This window comes from Cuculus canorus, chromosome 15 (assembly GCF_017976375.1).
Source record: "Cuculus canorus isolate bCucCan1 chromosome 15, bCucCan1.pri, whole genome shotgun sequence".
Classification (NCBI taxonomy): Eukaryota; Metazoa; Chordata; class Aves; order Cuculiformes; family Cuculidae; genus Cuculus; species Cuculus canorus.
The window spans coordinates 6122790-6148516 of record NC_071415.1 but is presented as its reverse complement, the minus strand read 5'-3'; the positions used below and the strand labels follow the sequence as shown (position 1 = coordinate 6148516).

The following is a 25727-nucleotide window of genomic DNA, read 5'->3' as shown; positions in this document are numbered from 1 at the left end:
TCCTTGCATTAATATTTGAAGGTAGAAAGGTTGCTGTCAGGATGGAAAGGGAAAAAAAGATTAAATCTTATTTAAAAGAGAATAATGCTGAGGAAATCCTAAACTACTTTGGGACTTGTCAAGACTGGGCAAAGCTCTTGGTTCACTCCTCTGTTAAGGCTTTTTATATAACTTTGATTGCTAGTGTTTATGTTGTGGAGTACAACACAGTAGCCTCCTAGCAGGTGAGTCAGTAAGTTAAAGCCGGCCAGAAATTTAGTAGCAGTGGTTTCTTGGGAGTGTCTAGACCCCCAAAATCTTCATGGATGCTACAGTCAAAGTGGAGACACTTCTCATGTAGGGAAGGGGATTTCTGTGTCAGCTGGGAGCCGGATGGGTGAACCACCCTGCAGGCACTGCTCCTCAGGACACCAGCATGGAGCCTCTTGCCTAGGCAAAGCCAGGGCCAGCACTGAGTCCCCTTTCCCAGCCACACACTCCTTCCACATGCAGTCTTTCCTCATTGGTCCACTCTGGCTCAGTGAAGTTTCCATAGAACATAGAACAATGCTAATGGATGAGCCTGGAAAATTTAGCTTATTAAATAACAACCTCAAGAACTCCTAGGAACCATGTCTTCCAGGAATTTAGGAAAATTGTGGAGAATAGAAAACTCTGAAATCTGTGTCTTAAAAGAACAAAAAAATCAGGTTTTGTCTTGCTCATTGTAAAGCATCCCATTTGAAAAAGGCGTGACTTTTGTTTTGCTCATTCTGCAGTTCTTAATTTTAGATGAGAGCATAATTACATCTTGTTAATTACAGTGAAAACAAATAGTAGAATAAACATGCAGTGTAGGTTTTCTTTTGGTAGTAGGAATCTCTTAAAATCAGTTTACCATTATGCTTGAAATGTATGTGTTAATAAACTGAAACTGAATTTCGGTAGTAAACAATGATTTGCCAGCATTGCCCTTTAAATCGCTGGGAGGAAACAGTAAATGTCCCTCTGTTACCAGGTCATGCATGCATGTGTGTATCTGTTCACAAAAAGGACTTTATAGGAAAAAAAAAAACAACAACAACCCACAACACTTGAATGGTTTAACAGTTGTTATCCTTTTCCCCATGGTTAATCTAGACTTGTAAAAGCGACCCTGACATGAGGTGAGGATTTATCAGCGCTCTGACAGGCGCGTGCTAACTGGTTCAGCTCTGTGCTTCCATGCTGCAGCCGTTGCTCAGGCGACTCGCTCAAAGGAGGAGGAAACCCTCAGAACCGTGGGCACTGATCTGGGAGGCGAAGGCATCACCCATGGGTGTAGGGCTGGCTGGGGAAACCCTGGGCTGATCCCACTCCCTGCCCCATACCGTGTGGATGCACCTCAGCAGCTATGATTGGTTTCCTTGAATTGGAAGAGGACCATGACTTGGTTGTGCTCTTATTTTGAATGCAAAATGCTAAACGCTTGTGTGATAGGCATTGTTTTTCTGCAGTAAAACTGCACTGTTTATAAACAGTGCAAAACTGTGTTCTGAGTCAGGATTCCTGGATTTTACTTTTTTTTTTTTAAACTTCAGGCTGATAACAGGTTTTTCGGTGTGGATGTTCAGAAGCTTCTTACGGAAACCCTGCAGATTTGCTTAATATTAGCCATCTTGGATTCAGCAAAAATTGTTTACGCTGGTGTCTTATGTCTTGAGGTCTGTCAGCAGCAGATGCTTATGTTAAATGTTTGAGGAGGGGAGGTCTGGAGTTCCCTTCCCCTCTGTGCACACCCTGAGGGTGTCTGAGCCTGGTGAGCTTGTGATGGAATCTTCTTCCATTCATTGCTTTGCCTTCTGAAGTGAGTGGAGGATAATATATGCTTTGTGTAAGTTCACTGGGCTTCTGTATCTTGAACACAGAGTGCAGCCTGGTTAACAGCCTTGCTTTCCTCCTCCATCTTAAAAAGGTATTGGAGAAGTCAAGAAGTTACAGCAAGGAAAATAAAGATGATAAAAGGTATGAAATGGCCGCTGTAGCAGTAATGACTAAGTGGACCAAGCAGTGTTCATCCAGCTGTAGTGTAGCCGATAACTGAGGAAAGATGTAGAAAACACAAGTTGCAGGAGGAGGTGACACAGAAGCTATGTAAAACCCAGAGAACAGGCAGGATTAAACCGGAAAGAGTTATTTTGTGTAACATAGTTAAACTCTGGCACTCCTTGCTGGGGTGTTGGTAATACTAGCAGTGTGTCTGCTTTGAAAAGTGGGGTATTTTGACCTGCAGAGACAGCCACAGATCAGAAAATCCCAGAGCCGGGAGGTGGAGATCAGGGAAGGGGCCTTACAGCAGTGTTCCTCCCCATTCCTGTTCCCTTCAGCCTGCCATGGCTTCTGTTGGCCAATGTTGAACCTGGTACTGTGCTTGGTGCACCTGCTGTTCTGCACCAGTGCTGCTCCCTTTGAGCCAGAATGGGCTGGGAAGGTGTCTTAACCTCCACAGCACCAGCTGACATGGCAATTCCATGTGCAGCATGAAAAAGGATTTTGTTTCCTTTAAACTCATGTTCTGGTTATTTCATGTAAAACCGCTTGTATTGTAAGTAGTAGAAAATAATTGTTCTCTGGTAGTTTCTTTTTGTTTGTATCCCTCCCTCTCCTCCCTGCTGTTCAGGACATAGATCTGTCATATCCCACACTCCCTTGTTTGTCACCTCTTCTCTGAAGTGAATAGATCAAATCTGTTTTCTCTGTCCTCACTAGTAGTTCTTCGTAGAAGCACCACTTCAAGAGCAATGTGGTCAGATACTGTGCTTAGGAAGTCCCAGGGTCTTCCAGTTGTGCGTCCCAACTGAGCTGTGTATGCGTAGTGGCATGGGTACATCACCCCTGTCCATCTACCCAAGGGCACGATTGCATTGTTCTAGATATGGCTTGGATTTCATGCTGTTTTGCTAGAATAGTCACCTTTAAAACAGGTTTAGTAGTTGCACAGTTAGCCTAAAAGGAGTAATATCTTGTGACCATGTTTGGTTTAGACTGTTCTACTATTCAGCAAAGAAACCTGGATTTAAGCTTTTTTTTTGTGCTGTCAAACGAGAAAGAAATACTATTTACTCTGCTTGCTTTCTTTTTCACAGTTGTCTAACAGATTTTAAAGTTATTTTCCTGAATCTGATTTGTTTGCCTTGCCCTCTTCTCACGGAAGCCTAGTCTCAGAGCTACTACCTACTCATAACCACTAAGTCAGATTCCCATGAACTTACTTTACCGGTCTATCCATTTCTCTGCACAGCAGAAAGCATAAGGAAGTAGAGGTGAAATAACATCAACACTAGCAAATCCAGTGAATAAAGAAAGGTCTTTAAAAGCATTACTAAAAATAACAGGAAGAAATACTGAAGTTGTTAAATCCTAGGTATGAGATCTCGGTGTTGCACATTGCACAGTTTTTCTGGCTTGGAGTGATCTGTCCTTTTTAAACGTAAATTCAGATATGAGGCTAAAAGTTACTTGTTTTACCTCATAGTGTTTGTGCAATTAATTGCTGTGCAAAATCTGTATTATTATCGGTTGTTGTTCTTTGCTAGGAAATTATTTTTGCACTTAAACTTTGATGTGGAGAGATCAACAGTTTCAGCAGTTTAAAAAGTCACTTAAGTGTTAGGAGAAAAAAAAAAAAAAAAGATTTAATGTATTTGTGCTACCTTTCCATGGTACTGGTAGTGTGAGCAAAGCTCAACATGCTTCAAGACTGAGTTCAGGAGTGATCAGTGCATTTACCACTTGCTGTAAGCATGAATCCATTCTCAAACAGAATTCCAGAATCTGAAATAATGCTGAAGAATATTTTGACTTTGTAACTAAGTAACTGCACAGATTCAGTCTACCTGCAGAGCTAGTTGGGGTGAGGCCTAGGTGTAATTGTACTAGCCCGTTTTTCAGAGTCAGGCAACGTGCGACATTACTGTTAAACGTGCAAGACCTTTCTGCTGTTTAGAGCATGCATTCAGTCTGGTCGAGGTGGTGGAGGTGTACTTTTTTCTAGATTTTCACAAGAAAAGAGGGAGGTGCTAATGGGAGCATAGTTGCCAATCCCATAATGTGCTCATATTATTATCCAAATAAACTCATTTTAATTGCTATTTAATTATCCTTTGTAAAACACCAGAATGTGATTGTAGTGCTGTAGCATGCTGAGTATAGTTTCGAGTATAAACATGACTGTGCTGTGACATTTGGACTGCCTTGGCTCCAGGTGAGAATGTATCCTATTCTTCCCTGTCTCAGATCATTCTTCTTTGAGACATTTTTCAGCCTTTGTAGTGATGAATGCTGAAGAGCTTAGTGTTTGTTGTTGCAAGAGATAAGTCCATTACTCAGTAAAGCAGTAAAACATAAAGAGGGGTGTGATACTGGAAAAACACATTGTTTAGGGTGTGTTCAGTAGGTTGGGACAGAGCGCCTTGTCTGCAGCGAAGATGTAATCATACTACCATCTCTGGAATGCACAGAGGCAAGACGTGACGAGTTAGGGTAGTTGCTTCTATAGGCTCGCTGCTCTAGATACAGCACAGGGAAGGTAGTGCAAGTCCAGTAGCTGTTCCCCTAATAGGTCATGACACTTCTGATGTTTCAGCCTTTCCTTATCATGGAAGAAAATAATTTGTCTTGTCAACTGTTCTATTTACTGGTTTTTGAATATTACATGGGAGCCAGAAGCAGTCTGCCTGCCTTTATTCCTGATCTCATGGTTTTCTACAAGTGTAACCCAAGGTATTGAAACTCATCAGACTAAGAAAAGGAACTATGAAAGGTTTTTCATCAGGCCTTCTCTTGCTCTGACTGCCAAGGAGTCGTGGTGTTGTGGAGTGGGTAAAGGCAGGTTAGCGAGACAGGCAGGAATCTTTCTGGTAAGCAGCATCACTACACTGAAGAAAAACTCATGCCTGATGCTGCTGTGTGTATCCCAAGTTATTAAAGACCTGGAGCTTAAAAAGCATTTGAAAAGTATAAAACGAGAAGACAGCCTATACAAACTCCTTCAGCAAGGGTGTAAAGCTGTAAATATCCTGGATAATTATAGGTGTGTTGTTAGTGTCCAAACTGAACTCTGGTTCATGCGGTGTTTCATTTAACACTGAATTATTCATAAAGCGATGAGTTAAAGTACTGAAAGCAGGCAGTAATTTAGTCACTGTTTGTGTTAGTAAAGTTTTTGGGGTGACTTCTTAAGTGGCAGCTTTTGGTCCACTGAGTAATTGCATTGATAATACCCTGAATACTTTACACATATCTATAGAAGTTAATCACATTTTTAAGACTGAAATTTTGTTTTGTGAAGTGCTGTCAAACTGCTGCTCTCTTCAAAGTTAAGCAGATAAATGACTTGCTGCATCAAATGCCTAGTTTATAGAGCAGGTTCGCTGAAGTCTGTTTGTTCTCAACTATTTTTCTGTCCACAAGTTACATTGTACCTCCCTTTTCAAATAAAAATTACTTTCTCAGTAGGATGAAGTTTCAAATACTATTTACCTTACAGGCTGGTACCTTGCATGCATGTTGTTTGGTGTTGAGGAGCTTCTTACAGTATGAATAGAATAGAACAGTCATGTGCCCTATTAATATGATTTATTTTTGATTCATTTGGTACATTGGTGCAGTTTAAAACCAGTCTTGCCATTCCATGTTTTTTCAAAATGGTCTCTCTGGACAGACCTAATGATAGAAATACAAGGCAACAACATTGTAAAGATTTATCGGTTGCAGTATGTGGTGTCTGCAGTGCTACTCTCTGTCTAGTCATTGCTAAGTGTTTTGTAGGCATGGCAGAGATGACTGCTTCCAGGAAGTTGTCCCATCCCAGTAATGTTTTCTTCTTTGTTTACTGCCTTGTGTGGCATCATCTCCTCCTGCGGAGAATTTGCAATTCACAGTCAGTAATGCAGAAATTGTTTCAGATGACAATTAGAGGGCAAGAGACTTGCGTATAGCACTGTTCCTGGGTTTTCGTAAGTTCTGACATTGGCTACTTGCTCTTTAGTAAATAAATGTCCTTTCTACTTTCTTTCTTTCTGAATTTGCTGAGGCAGACTTTGGAGGCATTGAAGAGCTTTAAGTCTTGACTCGGTAGCTACAATTCATCTTACTTCCTGTGCTCGTAACACCTGTCTCCTTTAATCTTAAGCTTCCCTCTTGCCTCCTGGTACTTCTGTAGAAGCCTTTTCTCCTTAAGACTTAGTCCTTGTCCATCCTAGCTTTCTAGTTCAGACCATTTACGCTGCTAGATAGACGTTTTAACACTGGATCAGGTAGTGAAGTAATGAACCGTGAAGAAGAAAAAAAGTAATAAATGAGACAAAAGCAAATTACCCACCATTTTGCTGATGTGAGAATTCACTTTTACCTGTAGATGCGAATTACATGATTTTTACAAGTCATGGAGACATCTGTGGCAACAGCTATCTACACCTTGGCATCATCTGTAGGATCTTAGAGATTGATATACTTTCTGTTCCCTACTCCCATTCTGCTGGCCAAATTAATCTCAGTCTTTGTTACTCTTTCATCCCTTAAAAATGTTTTAGGTGGATTGCTTTGTTTTTGATGCCTTCTGAGAGGCAGCCAGACTGCAGAAATTGGTTGCTACATCTTCAGATTTTCATTACAGCAACCTAGAACTGTCTTGAAAAAACAAAACTGTGGAATGCTTTTAATTTAAACCCTTTTCTCCTGAGTCCCTTTGTGCTGTTAGTGGTGTTTGTGTTCTAGCTGCAGGTAGGGATTAGAGGCCAAACAGTTTCTCTTACTCTTGAAAGGCTGAATTCTTCCAGAGCAAAGCAAGGGGAAATTTTTGCATTAAACACTCCTAGTTGCTTGAAGATTGACTATTGTAAGTTAATTTCATTCAGGTCAGAGAGTTGGGAACATGTTAGGCTAATTTTGGTGAGAGGTGAGTAATTTTTTTGTTTTTAAACCCTTCCTTCTCAGAGTAATGCCTATTCATCTGGCTTTTGTAGCAATAGTTTCCAGAATTTTGGAGCCCACAGGTTTTCTTGTGTTGTGAGCTGTGAGTGTAGTCGCATAAATACAGTTCCGCTAGTTGAATAGACTACCTGCAGACTGCTTACGGGTCTGGTTTGGGGAGTCTTTGCTACATAGAGTTGTCAAGTAACCTGCTCACATTAGGGTTTTTTTCTGGTTAAAGGCCTATATCTATTCTTCGTCTTCTTCACATTGTTCTGAGTTTCCCGTTTGTAATAATCTTGCTCTAAGGCTTTCTTGAATAAGTCTCATCAATGTCCTTTGTGCACCACCACAGTTTCTTAACAGCTTCAGGGAGCACTGTTTAGTGCTTGCTTTAGGAATTTTGCAGTTGTATATTTTGATGTGCTGCCTAACAGAATAGAAAAAGTCAGTTTGGTGGTAGAAGTGGTGGTTAGTATAGCACTTGAAATCACTGAACATTTCTTCATGATCATTTCTATCAATGATGATTATTTTCTATTTAAAGTTATGTGGTATTACCCTGTGAAATCACTGTGCTGGGGGAGAGAATTGGAAGACTAAAACTGAGGAAGACTTGTGGGTTGAGATAAAGGCAGTTTTAACAAGTAAAGCGAAAGCCATGATTGCAAGTAAAGCAAAACAAGGAATTCACATCCATTGGAATTCACACTCCCTGGCCCCTAATTTGTTATTCCTGTACATACAGTTCTGTCTGTATTTGAGGGGAGAAAACAACCATCAATATTAAAAAGCCCTTCAAAAACCTTTGTGAAGGCTTTGATTCTGCAATGTCCATTTAGTCCAGCAGCAGGGGAGAAAGTCTTGTGTCCTTCAGTTCCCCCTACCCTGCGAAGGCAGAACCCTGGATATGAAGTTTGGAGTGTCAAAGTCTTCGAGTTGCTGTTGGCAGTGGATGACCTTCTGACTTCTGTTCAGCCTGCTAACCCTACTGTTAGTGCAGCTCCCGTGTTGTTTCTGAGATAACCGTGGAAATTCTGCATGGTGGTCTATGCAAACTGCCTGTAGTGACACGTAAAAGTACCCTGTACTGCTGATTCCTATTGTGAGGCAGTTGCGCAAGGTAAATTAGAAGTACCTTTTTTAGTATTGCTATTACTCCTTCATTGTGGTCTCTTTAACCTCGAAAGGAAGCAGAAGTGTTTCATAACTTGCTAGGGTGGCTGCTTCAGCCTCTGTGGCTGACAGATTCAAAAGCTCATGACAATTATTATTGACTATCTTTCAAAATTTGAGTATTTGGTGTGATATGAGTCATGAGTGAAAACTCGCTGTCAGTTGTTAAAAGTAGTAGCAGTATTCTGCCATAATTTCATTGCTGTGATAGTGGAGTCATTCTGTAGCTTTTGTCCACATGTGACTGCAAGCACGTGTTTGCTGCTGAGCAATGTATCCTATATCTTGGAGAGAGATGAAATCCTGCAGTACTTCTGTCTTGTTGCAGGACTTACGTTGTACCAAAAGCCACGTGATCTTCACAAAACCTTTTCTGCTTTCTCATTAATAGGAAAAAAAAAATACAGCAAGCTTTTAAGATTCCTTCCCTGTGGATTTGAAATATTGTGAACAGTTGAACAATAGAGCAATACCTCTTTCACTGACATTGAGTTCATCTTATAAAACCAGCTGAATCCATCTGAACAGCTTTTTTTGACCATAGTCATTTTTAATCGTTGCTATTTTTGTTCTGATTACTTAACAGTGTGAATATTTGAGCATGAGAATGTTGAGGTCAGAGTCCATAACAAGGAGATTTTGTAAAATACTTTGGTAAGGTCTGGCATCCCATGGCAAGATTGGAGTTTCAGAGGATTTAATCTTTTTTCCTTTTTCTTTTCTTTTTTGTCCTTATAATCTACTGCAATAACCATTTTGCTTTTAGGCTTTATTCTCAACACTTCAGCCACAGGCTTAGTTAATGACCCATGAAAAGTGTGCACCTGCAGAGTCACTGGATATGATCCAGGAGTTTTATCTGTGTAAGGCGACTGTCACTTCCCAAACTATATTGTCATGCTGCTGTTTCTTTCCAGTTTTTAGACCTGGTTTAATTTCAGCGTTCATGATCTTTCGATAAATAAGTGAAAGCTCTTGTGCTGTAATTCCCTTATATCTGAAATGCCTCTTGAAAGGTGTCTTAACCTCCAAACTGCAGAGACCCCCTTCAAACACTTCAAGCTGTTGTGTGTGTTTGTAATGTAGTAGCATGGGTAAATGGAAAACTGTCTGTACCCTTAAATGTGAAATGTTTCAGGAGAAATGGTTGTCACTATTTATCATGTTGCCTTGCATTTCTGTAATGAAAGAATAGCTACAAAGTTTTATGTCTTGCATTTTGAGACGGTAGAAAACTATTTCAGTGGTTTTAACCAAACATTCTGACAGTGGCTAAAATTCTGGTATTGAAAGCTGGTATTATTTATTTAATATTTTGCAGTCATGTATTTCAAGAGTTAAAAACATTCCTGACTCATAAGGTCACTTCTTGCTCTGTTGTAATTCTTTTCTTATTTATGTGGCTTATGTTAACTTTTGGTTGATTAATAAACAGCATGTTTATTCCAATTAATACTGGGTGTTCTGGTCTAGGAAGGGACAGATGACATGGTTGGGGTGATGTTTACGCACTGTGGTTTAAGCTGCATTAAAGACAGTGGCATATTAAGTGGTGTGTTTAGTAGAAAGGTTTTCTTGGCAAGTGTGGATAGGTATTTTTTCTTTTTCTTGGTCCCGTATTGTGTAATTTGAATAAGACTTTGACATCTTTCTGCTTAAGGTGAAGGAAAATGTGTTTCTTAATTAAATTTTGGTATGATTTGACAGTTATTTCCTATCAGCTCGTAAGGACAACAGGAGAAAACATAAATAACCAGTTTTCAATGCTGTTGTTGAAAATAAATGTTGTCACACTGCTTGCTAGTGAATTTGTTGAACAAGGACTGTTTTGTTTGTGCGAAGTATTTACTGTAATAGTTTGATTTTATTAGAAGTTTAGAATTTCCTTTATTCACTGAAGCCCGAAACACTCAGTAAGTGTTATCTGGGTTTCATATCTGAAAGCGGTGTTGCAAAATACATGTCAAAATAAGTCAGAAAAAGCAACAGTGGCATACATCGTGACTTGGTTTATCCTAACACTAACTGGTATCTCTTAGAAATTGCCTCTATCTTTTATGTCAGTTGCTTTTGCTGTGATGTGTTCTGCTTGTTCTCCCTCCTCTACTAAACATTCATACTTCTGAGAAATGGAGAGCAGCATCTCACAGAAGTGCTCTGTTTTCTTAGTTAAGGACAGTTTTTTGCCTCATAAAATATGTTTGACCTTTAAATCCTCTGTTAATAGAATATTTTATATGAGCTGTGAGTGGAGAACTGACTGTTACTCAGATGTTTGCTTCGATCTGTTTCTGGGTACTAAGTTACCTTGATAATAACTTCTAAAAGCTCTGTTGTGGATCTGCTCCAGAAGTCTCTAGCCTGCCGCTTCTGTTCTGGCAGGGGTGGCTCACTCTTTGGATTTCCTAGAAGAGTAAATCGTTGGAATAGGAATGCTGATTGTGAGAGTATAATTTCTTGTGTACTGTGAGTAGGAATGAGGCTGCACAAGTGTGTTGCACCCACCTCAGCAACCGGTGACTGATCCTGCTTTGCCTTTCACGTGGGTTGCCGTAGCTTTGGCCGTAGTTCCCTGCCTCTTCAGAGGCTCCAGCAATTGTCACCCAGCAATCGGCATGGCGAGGTCTGCTTCGTGGGGCGCAAGTTCTGCTTCGTGGGGCGCGTTTGGTGCCTTCGGGCCGGGAGGCATTGGGGCGGGAGGGAGCGCGCGGGCTGCCCGGGGCCTCTGTCCAGGGTGCTGACGGACAGCGCTCGGCTGAGCCGGTGGCTTCCCCTCAGAAACGGTTACCTTCCCACGGGACAGGTTACCCACATCCCTGGCTGCCCGCGCAGACGATAACTTTAGTTATAACTTTAGAGTGTATAGCTTTCGGGTACAAAACTATTCTCGGATACAGAAATCGTGTGCTTTGGGTACAAAACTATTCTCAGATACAGAAATCGTGTGCTTTGGGGGTTTTGTGGTGTAGTAGAATATACGATAGCGGGACTGGTACGTCAGAGAGAAACATATCGGACTTCAGAGTATCTTTTAAGTAGTGCTTGCCCTTGTGATGGTTGTTATAAGAGTTATAAGTTTTACACTTTGATAAAAAACAGTTTATTCAAGAATATGTTCCTTTCCCTGTAATCATACTGAAATGATCCATCAGTTTTTGATGCAAAAGCAATGGAAGGAGGTGTTCTTCAGTCGTTGGGTAGGTTGAAAAGGTGCTTGTTCAATCAAAGCAGTGCTTCTTTGCAATCGTGGGGGTTTACTTCATGGAATTGTATCATATTTCTTGCGTTAGTGGTGCTTACCTATGTTTAAACAGTTACTGTGGCAAAACTTGTTAGTAGGGATGGCTAAAAATTAGAAAATGTTACCCCCTGAAATGTTCCTGAGATGGTAAAGGATTTCCTTTCCAGTTATTCCTAAGTAAAACTTAGATCTTACCATTATATTTAATGAAATGTTAAGGTTTCTTCTTCTAAAAAAAAACCCAAAAAGTAAAACTGTTTAAGTAAGTTGTTAATTAAGAAAGTCTGCTCTTAGATACTTGTCTCAGTACAAATTGTGGAACACCAGAACAAGTAATTTAAAAGATTGTTTTTATTTAATGAGACTGTTATGAGATGCTGGCTGTAAGGCCATTTGGAAAGTGGAAAAGAATCAATGTAATTTTTTTTGTATTTGCATTGTGCATTAATGTGGACTTTTCCTTAATCCATGCATTGTTATCTGTTTGTGGAATTTTACAGTGAGACATATAGTAGTACAATTGCTGTGCTATGACTTCAGTAGATACTGTTTTTCAGGAAGAATGCGTGCCTTTTGAGTCTTGAAAAATTTGTCTCTCTCATAAGCACTACCTGAGACAAATGTTAGTATAAACTGGTTAATTTTTATATTGTTTTCCTGTCTTAGCTGGAGATACAGATGATCCTCCAAGAATTACCCAAAATCCTGTTATTAATGGGAATGTAGCAATGGCTGACGGACATAACAACACTGAAGAAGACATGGAAGATGGTAAGTATATATTTGGTAAAACTGTAATTTGTTGGCTTCTTTATGATTTTTGACGACAAAATGGTCTATGTCTTACCTGTGTTCTCTGAACTGTAGCTCATTAAAAACCTGAAATCCTCTGTAGTTACGAATGCTGGTTTTCTGCATAGGCTTCCTTTTAATGTAGCTATACAATAGTATTGAGCATCTGAAAGCTCAGGATTTTTTCCTCTTACTCTTTCTAGGTATTCATTTAAAAATTGCTGAGAGCAATACTGTCCACTGTTACATTTTGTGATATATCCCTCTAAACTACGGCAGCTGGTGCTTTGCTGAATAGTAGCTTTGTCAGTGATGCAATTCCTTCAGGACACTTGGACAGCTTCTCTGTCCTGCTGTCTTGTCAGGGCGTGACTGTGATCGGTTTTGCTCTGTGGGTTTAAGTCAGTGGTAACTATTCTGTTGAGGAGCCCTTTTTTTTTTCCCCTGCAACTCTAATGCCCTTGTACTTGCAAATGCAAAGAAGAAAGAATGTATTGGTGTCCTGTTAACAAAAGGGGACAGTGGTTGTGGGTTTGAAATGTTTTTTCTTGGTCTTCTAAATAAAAATAAGTGTGTACTGTTTTTTTCTGTAACAAAAGATCAAAAAAATTTAAAGTAGGTGTATCTGGGCTTCTTTAAAGAAAACAAGTTTATAATTCACTTAATTCTGAATTGTACTTATTGAAGAAAATGTATAGTGGTATTTCTTTTTTAGGAGAGGATATGCAGGGGGGGTTGCTCTTATTTTGAAGGACTAAATAAAATTGAATTGGTAGAAGGAACAAACAAAATAAGTAGGATTTGTGAGACTATGTTCAGGACTAGGCTTAAACATTTATTTAGATTTGTGCAAAGTGATGAGTGAATTATTTATTTATTTTGTGAACAGTCAGAGTTTGAGGTTAAATATCAGAAAGTGTTTACTTTCATGTATTCAAGGAACATAGAATATAATAGTGATAGAAATTAGTAATCTTCCATGAAGAGAATATGGCTTAAATTCAGGACAACAGTATGTCATGGTTGAATTGCCTCTCTGTCATTGGATTGATCCTGTGATCAGATTCTCCCAATGAAGTAAAAATGAGGTCTGCTTAGCCTATGTGGGTTTTTTTGTGTGTGTGTGGTCCAGTTATCTGATCCTATTCAAGGGCCTTTGATTTCTTGCTCAGACTAAATAGCTGAGACTGAAATCGGGAAATCTGGTTTTATCGCAGTCAAGCTACCAGTTATAAATGATGTTAAACGTTAGGATGTGGTATTTGGAGGTTGGCAAGAGAAGGTCATGTGAGATGAAGCCAACTGGCAAGGACAGCGCTGTTGAACTTCTGTTCTCAGTAATGGTATTTGTAGGTAGGAAGCCTGGTAGTGTTTGTTATCAATACAGCCAGTAGGTAACACATTGGTCAATCAGTACAAACATTTGTCCTGAAGTTGGTCTGTATATGTTTGCACAGGTTAAGCAAAAAGGACTTAATTTTCAAGAACAGCTGATGAAACCCAGACCATATTGAGGGTGGCGAGTAATCAGATATACACCTCTTCATTCAGGATAACTTTGACTTTTTAACGAAAAAGCTACTGTAATGCAGTTTCTGTTTACGAAATATTTGACTCTTCTCAGAGAACTGAGTATGGAGGTGTTGCAGTAGGGAGAGGTAGTATCCGAAGTTATCCGGCAAAAGGCTTGTGAAAGCTTATTTGTGGTAGTACTTGTGTTTTTGTGGGCTTCCACTGGAGTTACAAGCTTTGGTCTGCTCTGCTGTGGGTCATCTTCCAGGATTAAATTATGATTATTAGGCAATTCTCTAATAGCTCCTCATTATCGTATTTGAATAAGGAGTGTCTGGCTGCATCTTGGTGCCATGGTAGCTCTGCACTGACACAGATAGAAAGTAGTGTTATTGCAAAATGTTATAATTGCAAAAACATTCCTGAGGAGTTGCATCATGTAAGTGGATGATGCCTCTTTTCCAAGTCTTGTAATTCATATTAGTTGCTTGCTGTTGCATTACCTACAAATCAGTGCAATTGCTCTCTTGATGTTTGTTCTCTTTCTATCCTGATGTGCAGCGTGATATCCTTGTATAATGGACAGCTTGGAGATTCAGAAGATAGGGAGAAATGGAGGGAGGGAGACATCAGCCTCTTTGATAAACATGCTCTGTTTTTCACTGCTGTTAGTCATAGCAAATGGGACCAATCCAAGCTGTTAAAGAATGGCTGAAGAAAATTCAGATATCTCTTCAGTGAAAACCTCCATGAGTTTAATGGTTCCTCTGAAAGGGGTTAAGAGTAGCATAAAAGGTTGATGCTTCCATCTAGATCACAGAAACCAGCTTTATGGTGAATTTCTGAGTGCAAGAAACTTCTGAGGTGGTTTTGTTCTTCCTGCTTAGCACAAAAAGAAATGACTGATCAGACTGGAAAGAAGTGCAGCTCTCATCCCCTTTGCTAGGCAACTAACCATAGGCATTGTGAAGAACTCGTAATGAGGGCAGCAGCGGACCACCAACAGGACTTTCAGATAAGGCTGTGTTCTCCCAAGGGGTTTGACTGAACCTGTTACTGCTATGTGTGATGTCTCAGCAGTTACAAAGAACCAGCTGAAGGAATTTGCTATGCTTTGTACAGAGAATGACCCGATGAAGCAAGCTTTGTGAGCTGGAATGAAAAATAATAAAAACGAGGCTCTGATCAAATTTTGTTTGCAAGTACATCGGTATTCGAAGCAGCACATAGAATAAATTCCCTTAGAAGTTGAAGTTCAAACAGAAGGTCCCTGGCTAAACACAAACTTGCTGCTTTGCAATTACCTACTAAAGTCTCATTTCTGTGAAGAATTGCGGAGGCTAAGAGGCTTTCAGAAGCATCAGTCTTAGCCATATGCTAGTATCGCATGCCCTATTTGGATCATTATTAAAATATTCATAGAATATTCAGCCAGTTTCTCCATTAATAATTCAGGTTCAGAATATTTTAATAACTTCAATGTACTTCAAAGGTAACAACGTTTTACAAAAAGAATAAAGAAATCTGCTTTTCTCAAGGTATAAACACTTAAAAATCTACTTCAGTCTTAGAAGAGATCATGTTCTGTGTTTGGATCTCTGATTTGGAGGATCTTTGTAGTATCAAGGTGCTAAATGTGACATCTTGTCAGTGAAAAAAATCTTTTCCATGTAGCGAATGTAATCCGTTGTGTGTATTTCCTCCAACCACTGTCAACTGGATCTGTGCTTTTAACCTTGTGTTCAGGATCTTGTGTTGTATTTGTAGTTCAGGGATTTATAGTTTTACTTGTGATCACTACTAATGATAATCCTTCTCCTCCCAATTGCAGTCTTTTATTGTGAACTGGTGGCCATGTTTGTGATGGCAAAAATGGTTTTATTTATTTACGTGCTCAGAATACCTATCACACTTACTGTTTAGACTTTGGTTTTTAGTGCAAGTCATGTTTTAATCGATTACACTTGCTAAAAATACGGCCTTTCTGGAAGGAATGGAAGGTTGTTATTTTGAGAGTGCATGCTTTGTATTTCTAAAGACACTTTTATTTTAGGGTTGACCTTTGTTATGATGCTGCATTTTTGTGGAGTAATTACTAGGGATTGCTCGAATATTTTACTGAGAAGAGCACCCTTCCCTGGTGAGCACAGGCTTTCCTGAAAAGAAATCAAGAAGTACAGGCGAACTTTCTCTGAAGCATCTGCAGATGCTGCGTGGGCTGCCTTTTTTAGCTGACACTGTAGCAGCGCTGCTGCATCCTGCTGCTGAAGTGCTCTGGAAGCTGCATCAAAGGAAGCAGAAAGCAAACTTGGTGGGCTCGGTTTTTGGAAGCTTAGACTAAGCCCAGAAGTGCTGATGGATAGGGAGGTTTTCTTGATCTGCTTAGGGATGCATGTGATGCAAGACTGATTTTTAAACTAACTGTGTTACAAATTTTTTTTTTAATTCTGCCTGGGAGTCAAGTTTGAGAGCGCACAACTCCCTCGACTGCAGCCTGTGTGGCTCTTGGTTGTAGAAGACCAGCACTTGACTCTGTCAGCAGGTAGCAAGTAGGGAAGATAGGTAGGGAACAGTTTTTGCTAGGTGATAGCCTATTGGTTAGCTACCCTTATGTGTAAGGAAAGAGGGGAGAAAATAATAATAGTTTACACTTTTGCATTGTGGAGGCAGCTGGCAGCACAGGGTAACGCAAAGGTCGTTGCAGATGAAGAGGAGAGGGGAAGCCTGTTTCTGCTGTAGTACTGGGACTTCCAGGAGATAATTGGGAATGCTTCAGGCTGTCAGTCCATGCACAAAGATCAACTTTGTTGCCAAGATCAAGATCAGACATAGGACAACTTCTTGAAAACCTCTACTTCAAGGGAGAAGAACAAAATCTGTGAGGAGGGGCTCTTTATCAGGGAGTGCTGGGACGGGACATGGAGTAATGTTGATAAACTGAAAGGGGGGAGATTTAGATTAGATGCTAGGAATAAATTTTTTCCTATGAAGGTGGTGAGGCACTGGAACAGGTTGCCCAGTGAAGTTGATCCAGTGGAATGTGTCCCTGCCCATGGCAGGGGCGTTGGAACTGGATGGGCTTTGAGGTCCCTTTCAACCCAGGCCATTCTATGATTCTATGTCAAAGCTTTGTTGCAGCTGTGGACAAAACTTGTTCATTTTCTGTATGGAAGTGTATAATCTTTACAATGTTACAACTTGGAGAGCATTTTATTTTTTTAAGTAAGGTAGCAGCCAGGGCTCACCTGATTTTTTGAAAACCACCATTCAAACCCATCTCTGGCGCCACACAAAGCTTTGAGTGAACGGCTGCTTCGCAAGTAGAGAAATAATACGTTTGTTCTATGCTGTGTGCCTCATTGTGTAATTTGACGATCAGTTTTCTGGCTTGGTGTTGCTTTACCTCAGTGCTTTTGGGTTTGGTATCACTGCACATGTGACATCTCTGCTTCAGTTCTGCATCACCTGTGAGTGCTGTGAGGATAGTGGTCTGATTGTGGATATTCTCTGCCTGAAGCAGTGGACATCATCAGCCTGATAGCAAATCTTTCCATGTTACACAGGTGTTGAGTTGGAACCACAGAGAAGGAGGGGAGTATCTTGTGCATGCTCTGTACTTCATCCCTGTCCTGTCAAATTGCTGGGATAAGTTACATGTTTTTTCTCCCTGTGTGCAATATGAGGCATGTTGTAATAAAGATTGCCCAGTCTTGTGCCCTCCTGAAGCTGTTGCAGTCTCCAGCACCCTGTGTGCTCAGAAGAACAGATTGTGGTATCTGAAGAACGGGGGATGTGGGAAGAAAGCAAAATGATTTTAATTGTGTGTGTCAAAATAAGCTATATTAAAAAAAAAAGAGCCTTATTTAACTTTGTTTTAGACCACTAAAAATCTTTACAACTTTCACCTACCACAAAGAATCCAGGACCCTACTCTTGGGCAAAGAGGTATGGAACGTTAAAAAAATGGGCAAACCAACCACCAACCAGGGGGGTTCATCTGTGTTGAAAATACACTGTTGCAAACGAAAAAACCCAACTACATGGTGACTTGGTAGCATAGGACAGTTGAACAGATTGTGAAAATCCTTCGCACATCTTGGTTCTTGCAAAGAAATAACTTAAACTGGGCTGTGAAGGTGCTGTACAACAATAAGATTTAGAGCGGGCTGTGATTTATGTTGTAAAGCATTTTATGTCTCTGTCTCGCTGTCTCTGCTGCTTGATAAGAAACTTGAATGGTAGCAAATTCCAGTGCTAAAGAATTATTTAAGGAAATAGTGTACAAAAGGAATACAACTTTCAGTGCTCTGTTTTCATGAATGCTGTTGCAGTCTTTTTCAAAATGAAAAAATTGAATCTTCAGTTGCTAAGGAGTTCAGTGCCTCTCAGGCTTTGAGATTTTCTTTTTTTTAGTTGCTTCCAATATTCCACTACAGAAAACATGCTCACATTGCATTATTTTGAAAATTATGTTTTGGAGTGAAGAACATCAGGGTTTTCAAATAAATGTGTGTGTATGTGTTACAGATACAAGTTGGCGATCAGAAGCAACGTTTCAGTTTACAGTTGAACGCTTCAACAGATTAAGCGAGTCAGTTCTCAGTCCTCCCTGCTTTGTACGAAATTTGCCATGGAAGATCATGGTTATGCCACGACTCTACCCGGACAGACCGCACCAAAAAAGCGTAGGATTTTTCCTTCAATGCAATGCTGAATCCGATTCCACGTAAGATCTTTTTAATTGTACAGGTCCTCATTTGATACGAGTTAATCTTTATTGCAAGAAATACAAACATCTACAAAAATTATTTTACTTAACTTTTTGTAAGAGGTGTGAATCCTTATAGAGGTTTGAGACCTGTTTTCCCCCACTTTTCCTAAATCCCAAAGTATATGAGTAATCCTCTCTTTAGGAGGAGCTAAAAGTAGCTAATGTAGCTACAAGTTTGTGGTAGAATTTAGATATATTTCTGATTGCTGAAGGGGAAAGTCTTTGACAGTTTTCTTGGCATGGGAAAAGTTCTGGGTTTATTTCAGATGGAAGTGGTGCTGGAGCTTCTCTAACCCTGCTGAGCTATAAATCCTGCCCTGTGAAGTGTGTAAGCACGTAACTGCTGGCAGCTGAGGCAGAACAGTGTATGAGGTCATCATCATCTCCTTAAATGGAGTTTGTCATTCATCAAGTGGGATAAGATCATGTACATGTTCTTGGAGTCCTGCATGTGCATCAAAATTGATGATCTTTGATCACTTTTGTAAGTAAAATGGAAATTTCTGGGGCATTACTGCATCTTGCCTGGCTAGAGCTCAGACCTCTCATAGGTATCCTTTCCAGTGGGGTAACTCCATTTTTACACCAAATCTCACACAACTTGTTGTTCGCTCTGAATAATAAGTTACTGTTCTCCCTTGGTTTTGGAATCTAGAAGGTGAGTGCTCATTGCAGAAAGTAAAGAAGAAAGTTGTAAGTGTATTACCTAGTCATGGGAGAAGTGACTCGCGTGCAAGTAGTCACAGGAAAAGGATAACATGATCTTCAGAAGTATCAACCAAGGTGCAGCCAGTGGTGCAAAGCAAGAGTGATGCTGTTGTGTGAGGCAGTGACAAGATCTTGTCTGAACTGATGTTTAGTCGAATGGTCTTGCACAAGTGGGATGAGTTGGAACCAGAATGGTCATAAGGAGGTGCTGAGAAAATTGTAGTACTGGGGAGTTTGTCTTGTGGGAGGGAGGGTAGAATCACCTTCTCGCTTTCTTAGCCAAAGGCTGAGCTACCACTCTCTGTAGACACCAAGACTATTTCAAGTTGGCCTATCCATCTGACTTGAAGAAGATTAGGAATAGCTCGTGTCAGAGAGCAATTGGCTTCTAAACCACTGTTACTGCAATTGCCTGACAGTACTTTAACAGCAGTGCTGCCTTAGGAAAATCTACTTTCCAGCATCATGTTCATAATGTGGCTTCAGAAAGACCCAGGGTTTCATACCTTCAATAACAATTAACGAAATCTTAACATATATTAAGAAAAAAGAAACTCTCTATGCAAAAGTAATGTGCCAAAAACCCCAACAAAAACATTATTTTAATGACTATAAAAAGCTTTGTTTTGAATGAATTTCAAATGTTGCTTCTTCTTTACTTTTAGATCATGGTCTTGTCATGCACAAGCAGTTCTCAAGATAATAAACTACAAAGATGATGAAAAATCATTCAGTCGTCGTATTAGTCACTTGTTCTTTCATAAGGAGAATGACTGGGGCTTTTCCAACTTCATGGCCTGGAGTGTAAGTAAAGGGACATGTATTAGTCTCATACTAGAAAGGAGCAATTTTGAACTTTCAGTCCTGAGTAGTAAGATACTTGCAGAAATGTTTTCCCCAAGCTGTTTTTTTGTCCTGTCATTGACATAGATTCTTTTTCAATTTCTTATAAATTTCTGTACTTAATTATTGTAGATTGCTTTTACTTAAGTTGTAATTTAAATATTCCCTCATTTTTTGCATATCTGAATACTTGTTTTGTTTTCACTGTGTGATAGTCAATGTTGTTCTGAAGCAAAATAGATTTTCTTCTGTTTTCATGTGTTTCTTTGTCTATGTGTACAGATATTTAATGCCCTAATAATACCACCAAGGCTTATCTTATTGAGACAGCTTTTTAAGCGTTTTCAGAGGTTGAGCCCTTAATTTTTCGTCTATCTTAGATATTGTCCTGAAGTAGCAGAACCTGTAATTACTGACTGTTATCCACAGAAAATTGAAATAGTACTGCAAAATCTTAAAAGCCAGGAACAAGTTTCCTGTATTGAGACATTAAAAAAGAATTAAATTGTATTAAGCTGAAAAACAGCATTCTTGGTGTCCTTCAATTTTTCTTCTTCAGTTTATTATTATAGCTCGGGCTTGGAAAGTAAGTGATGTCTAACTGGATTCTTCACTGCAGTCATGTTGCAAGCTCCAGTTTTCATGTTCTTGTCGTTTCTGTTTTACAGGAAGTTACTGATCCTGAAAAAGGCTTTATAGAAGAGGACAAAGTTACTTTTGAAGTTTATGTTCAAGCAGATGCTCCCCACGGAGTGGCGTAAGTGTCTCTGTTTAAAAATAAAATTCTTAATTCTAATATTTTTATATTGCTTGAGATTGTTCAAGTGTTTTGCGTTAATATTTGTAGCTCCATTAGACTTTCTTACCTTGTCACCTTTAATGAATTGTGACACAGCAATATTTTCCATGAGCCACTTGGAGATTTCTGTGTATGTTAAAGTTCCATTTGCATTAATTCAGCATGATGTTGTGGAACTTCAACTTCTGTCCAAATTTATTTGAGATTTAACACCACTGCAAATCTAAACTGTTTCTCATTTTACAGCTGATAAGGGTTTCAGACTCAGTCAGGTGGCTCTGCTGTCTGACTTGCCTTGATTTACAGTTGTTTTAAAACTGCCTCATCTGAGTGGTTCTACTTCATGTCACTTATAAACAGAGTGCTTGTACTGAAATGCAGACTTGCCTTTAAAGGTATAGCATTGGGTTCATAATAATTTTTCTGCCATGTAGAGCATCTTCAAAATAAAACCAAACAGAATTGCAAAATATTTAATGAGAGACTGCAAAGGCAGTAGTGAGGTGTAGCTTATTTGAACCCGAAGTAACAATGAAGAGTAGCCAATGCAGACCAGCAGCGCTAGCTTAGAATAAATGCTCTTTATTATAGTTAATACAGAACTGTCTTGTTTTTAAACACTATTTTCTAGGTGGGATTCAAAGAAGCACACAGGATATGTTGGCTTAAAGAACCAGGGAGCGACTTGTTACATGAACAGTTTGTTACAGACTTTATTTTTCACAAATCAGCTACGAAAGGTAATCATCATGTGAAAGAAAATGAGATTGCTAATTGAAATGTGCAATGTGTTTTGTTTATAAGTGCTTCAAAACAGAGCCGTACATTCCTTTTGCTTCCTTCATCCTTTTGGAGAAGCTGTGACTTGCGTGGCCATGTACATCTTACGGAGATTGAGTGCAGGAAGCTTCCTTTTTGTTGAACATAAGCTTTTGGGCTTTGCAAAAGCAGGTGAAGTACCTGGTGAAGACCTGAGCTTAAGGGGTGTTTCTTAGACTGTGTTATGTGTTAATGTTACTATAACTCATTAAGAGAGGGAAAAGAAGAAAAGGATGACTACATCTCCATTTCCTTTTCTTGAAATAGTTAAAATAGAGAAGTCAATTGTGACTTTTCAGCCTGTAAACAATGTAAAAAATAAATATATATAACCTTTTTTCCATATTTTAATTTATATTATGCAGTTGAATTTTCTGTTACTGTGGTTAGCATCTTTGTAGTGATGGAAAATGTTACAATTTCAGTAGTTTAAACAAGTTAATTTTGTATTTGCTTCAATCATATGGCTTTTTTTATTTACTGTAGATGTTTTCCTCACTGGAAGGAGAAACTGCTATAAATATCAACTTAATAAATATCTCATCTAAACCCAGGATGAAATATACTAGATAATGTATCAATTTAAAATAGTGCAGTAGCTTTAGTGATATAAAAATGTAGAAGATGACCTGACATTGGAGGTGGCTATCTGCAAGAGGGAGTATTCTGAGGAAAAAATGTAACTTGGCTCCATTTAGGTTACTGGAATGTCCTATTGATCCTAACTCGTCCTTTTGCGTGTTCCTATGCTTATTGTATCTCTTAGTGAAAATGAACTGTTCTGACTTACACTTTCCCTTATGTATACCAGTTGTTGTGTTTCAATTAAGCTTTCCTTTCTCCAAAATTTTCCTTTTTCATGTACCTACGTCTCACTGTCTTGTGTTTTTCACTGTCCTGTCATTGTTTCTATTTCTGTGGCCTCTTAAGTGTCCCAGTTGGGATTTGTTTTTTCTCTTTTGCAATGTCCTGCTTGCTCTGAAGCACCACAAAAAATAGCGCATTGAACTCCAGTGGACTGCAACTGAGATCTTACCAATGCCATGTGCAAGAAATAAATACTTGACTTGTTTTATTTACATGATGCACCTGTTTCTTTTTTGTGAGAGATTTAATTTGATCATTCAATTTATCATTCATTATAATGCCTGTTCTTTTTGCTCAGCACTCATAATATTTATGCATTTTCTGGTTTTGGACAGCTTCTCTTTGCTGATGAAAGAAAAATGTGTTTTTATAATAGCTACATCTAATCCAATTGAGTAGTTCCTTTGGAGACTGTCTTGTAGTCAGTAAATCGATATGTACCATGAAGTAATCTTGTTCTGAGAAGAAGGAATTCTTTTTGTGATACAGATTTGTTTCAACTGAGCTAATCTTTTCAGTCATTTCCCTGTACTTCTCTCCCAGCCTCTTAAGTAAATACCAGCTTTTAATATCTGGATAGTGACTGTATGAGAGAGGTTGATTTACTTGCTAGTTGGTAACTGCCGCTTCCTTTATGGAAATGTTACAGGACCTGAACTGAAATGCCCAATTACTTGCTCATTTTTCAGGTTTTCAGAGTCCCTACAGACAGAACAGACTACAGCAGCAGTTTTAGACAGCTTTAATGCTTGTTTGACTTTATTACAGATGTGGAAAAGTCAGTAGTCTTGTCTGATAAAATGAATTTCTACAACATTTTTGTTTTCACTTTGAGCAGACTCATTCCTCTTACAGCTGAGTACAATAAAATATGTGGTACCCTCAGTTTGCTTGTCACCAATTCCATTAATTCTGTGAATCCTACTTACTTTAGAAGAAGTAGTGATTTCTATTGCTGTTATTTAGACCTTTGTTAAAAGAGAAGTTGCTGTCAAGAGTAGAGCTGGGAAAGCAATGAACAATAGCCATAGGAAAGCACATGCCTATGGAAAGTCAGCCTCTGGTGAAGTGTGGGTGAGGATTGATGGAGAGGTCCTTTCTTCTTTGCTCTGTTTCCAGACAACAGATGGGTGTTGCTTGGTACTTCAGATTTGGAATGTTAGCAGCCAGGTGGTTTCAGTGGTAGGGAATAAAACAAAGGAACTCTCTCTTCAGAGCATGTCTTTTTTTTGTCTGTCTGTGACTGATAAATGCATGCTTAGATATAATCCACCTAGAGAGGGGCAGGAGTAACTTCATGAATGGGTCCAGGTTTGATCTTGGAGCATGTTACATGAGTCTTTCCTTGTCTGCTGTTAGCGCCTCCAGCCCATTGGCGCTTGTGGGATATCCACTCCATTTTAAAACTCTTTGCTGGCTTCCTTGAAAAATTCCCTACAGTTCGTTCATGAGAACATTGCAGAGTGGGTGCTGAGATCAGTTCAGTTCTTCACTTGCACAAACGTGTCATTCTCTTGTTTGGCAGGCAAAAATTCAGGTGGCAATCTTTCTATTTCTTAACAGGTTATTCTCTTGCATCCCCTATAATATTGGAGTCGTTATTCTTTTCATGTATTGTTACCTTATCTCCTTCTAGAATTGTCTGTCTGCTTTTGCTGTTCGTGCTTTCTAGGTGGGCATCCTCCCTGTTGAATACCTTTCCTTTGTTGTTACGTTTCCCTAGACATTGGTGTACACTTCATGAAAAATAAATCTCATTTCAGTGCCTGTTGAACTCTCCTAATCCTTGTTTGGTCTATGTGTGTAATTTCTTTGTTCTCAGTCCTTCCCAGATCAGTATAATCAGTGAATTGAATTGTTAAGCTGTTTATTTGCTGGACAGCAATGACATTAAATAAGAAAGAATCTATCGGGGAGTTGCAGAGCTTCTTCTATGTGGACCATTTCAGTTTTCGTTACTTGTTGCCCGTTATGCTTTCATGGGTTGACGTTAGTGGTTTTGGCTTTTTCACCCCTGGTGTAGGTGACAGTATTCATGAATCGGCAGGCTACAACACAAAATTGAAGTTCTTCTCAAAAGCTTAGCGTGTATTTATAGCAGATCAATGTATCTGGTCCTACTGTTATGATTGCGTAGGCATAACCTGATGTGATAAGTTGTTTGAAGGTGTTGAAAGCTTTAGTGCATTTACCTTTGTAGGTAAATAATTTTTGTAGGGTGGAATAAGGGAACTAGTTAGATAAAATAACCATGAATGGAATCTGTCATTCACGTCTTTCTAAACACTGTGCTCTAAGAAGACTGTCCTGGTGTTCCAGACAATAAATGTTTTTACTCTACAGTGTAAGAGTTTTACTCAGACTCTTTTGGAGTGATGATTAAGTGGCGTTATATGAAGGGATTCACTGAAGAGGAAAGAATGCATTAAACAATGTGAGCAATAACTTTTCCTTAGATACTAATTGAACTAAATACTGTTTCAGGCTGTGTACATGATGCCTACAGAAGGAGATGATTCATCCAAAAGTGTTCCTTTAGCATTGCAAAGAGTGTTTTATGAGCTGCAACATAGTGACAAACCAGTTGGAACTAAAAAGTTAACAAAATCTTTTGGGTAAGTTTCAAAAATTTGAATTATTTATTGGGCTATTGCAGGCTTCATAAAGCTATTTTTTAAAAGGTTTTATTTAAATCAGGCTATTTTTAGAGAGGTGTAGAGAAGTATTAATACAGCATTATGTTCATTGCTAGCTTTTCTTAGTTCACTTGGATAGGTTTTTATATACAGTCAGTACTAAAGGCACCTGAACCAAAAGTCAGATTTTACAGGGAGAGGAGTGGGACACAAACACAGCTGTTAGTAGTGGGCTTATAATTTACCTGTTATCGGAAAACTGTGTGATACATATGACTTAAGTAAAATTCAGGACAAGATATGTTGTTGAAACATGGCAGTTCATGTATTGTTAATGTCTTTTTAAAATATAAATCTGTTTTAGATTCGGAGAAATAGCAATAATTTGCCTTTCCATATTGTTAAGTTTTACACTGATGGCTGTTGTAACATTTTCTTATGACATTAGCAAAACTGCATGTATTTTTGCTTATGCACAATTTAGAAACATTTAATGCTGTATTCTGTTTCGTGATTTAGAGCTTAAGATGAGTTTCTGTTGCATGTGTTGGAGCACACACACCAAGTAATTCTTCGCGTTTTCTTCATTGTAGCATCTTCTTTTCCTCCATAAAATATCTATAAAAAGCCTTG

The 25727-nt window shown here is 39.1% G+C and overlaps 1 protein-coding gene across 1 annotated transcript in view; it reads left to right on the top strand.

Annotated features, from left to right (window-relative positions):
- The window catches only part of USP7 (ubiquitin specific peptidase 7), a 68339-nt gene that overhangs the window by 18351 nt on the left and 24261 nt on the right, over nucleotides 1-25727 (top strand). Inside the window, exons 2-7 of the mRNA XM_054080409.1 lie at nucleotides 12014-12118; nucleotides 18179-18377; nucleotides 19796-19934; nucleotides 20642-20730; nucleotides 21404-21512; nucleotides 24943-25073. Coding sequence (XP_053936384.1) covers nucleotides 12014-12118; nucleotides 18179-18377; nucleotides 19796-19934; nucleotides 20642-20730; nucleotides 21404-21512; nucleotides 24943-25073 — 772 coding nt within the window. The remainder of the gene's footprint in view (nucleotides 1-12013; nucleotides 12119-18178; nucleotides 18378-19795; nucleotides 19935-20641; nucleotides 20731-21403; nucleotides 21513-24942; nucleotides 25074-25727) is intronic.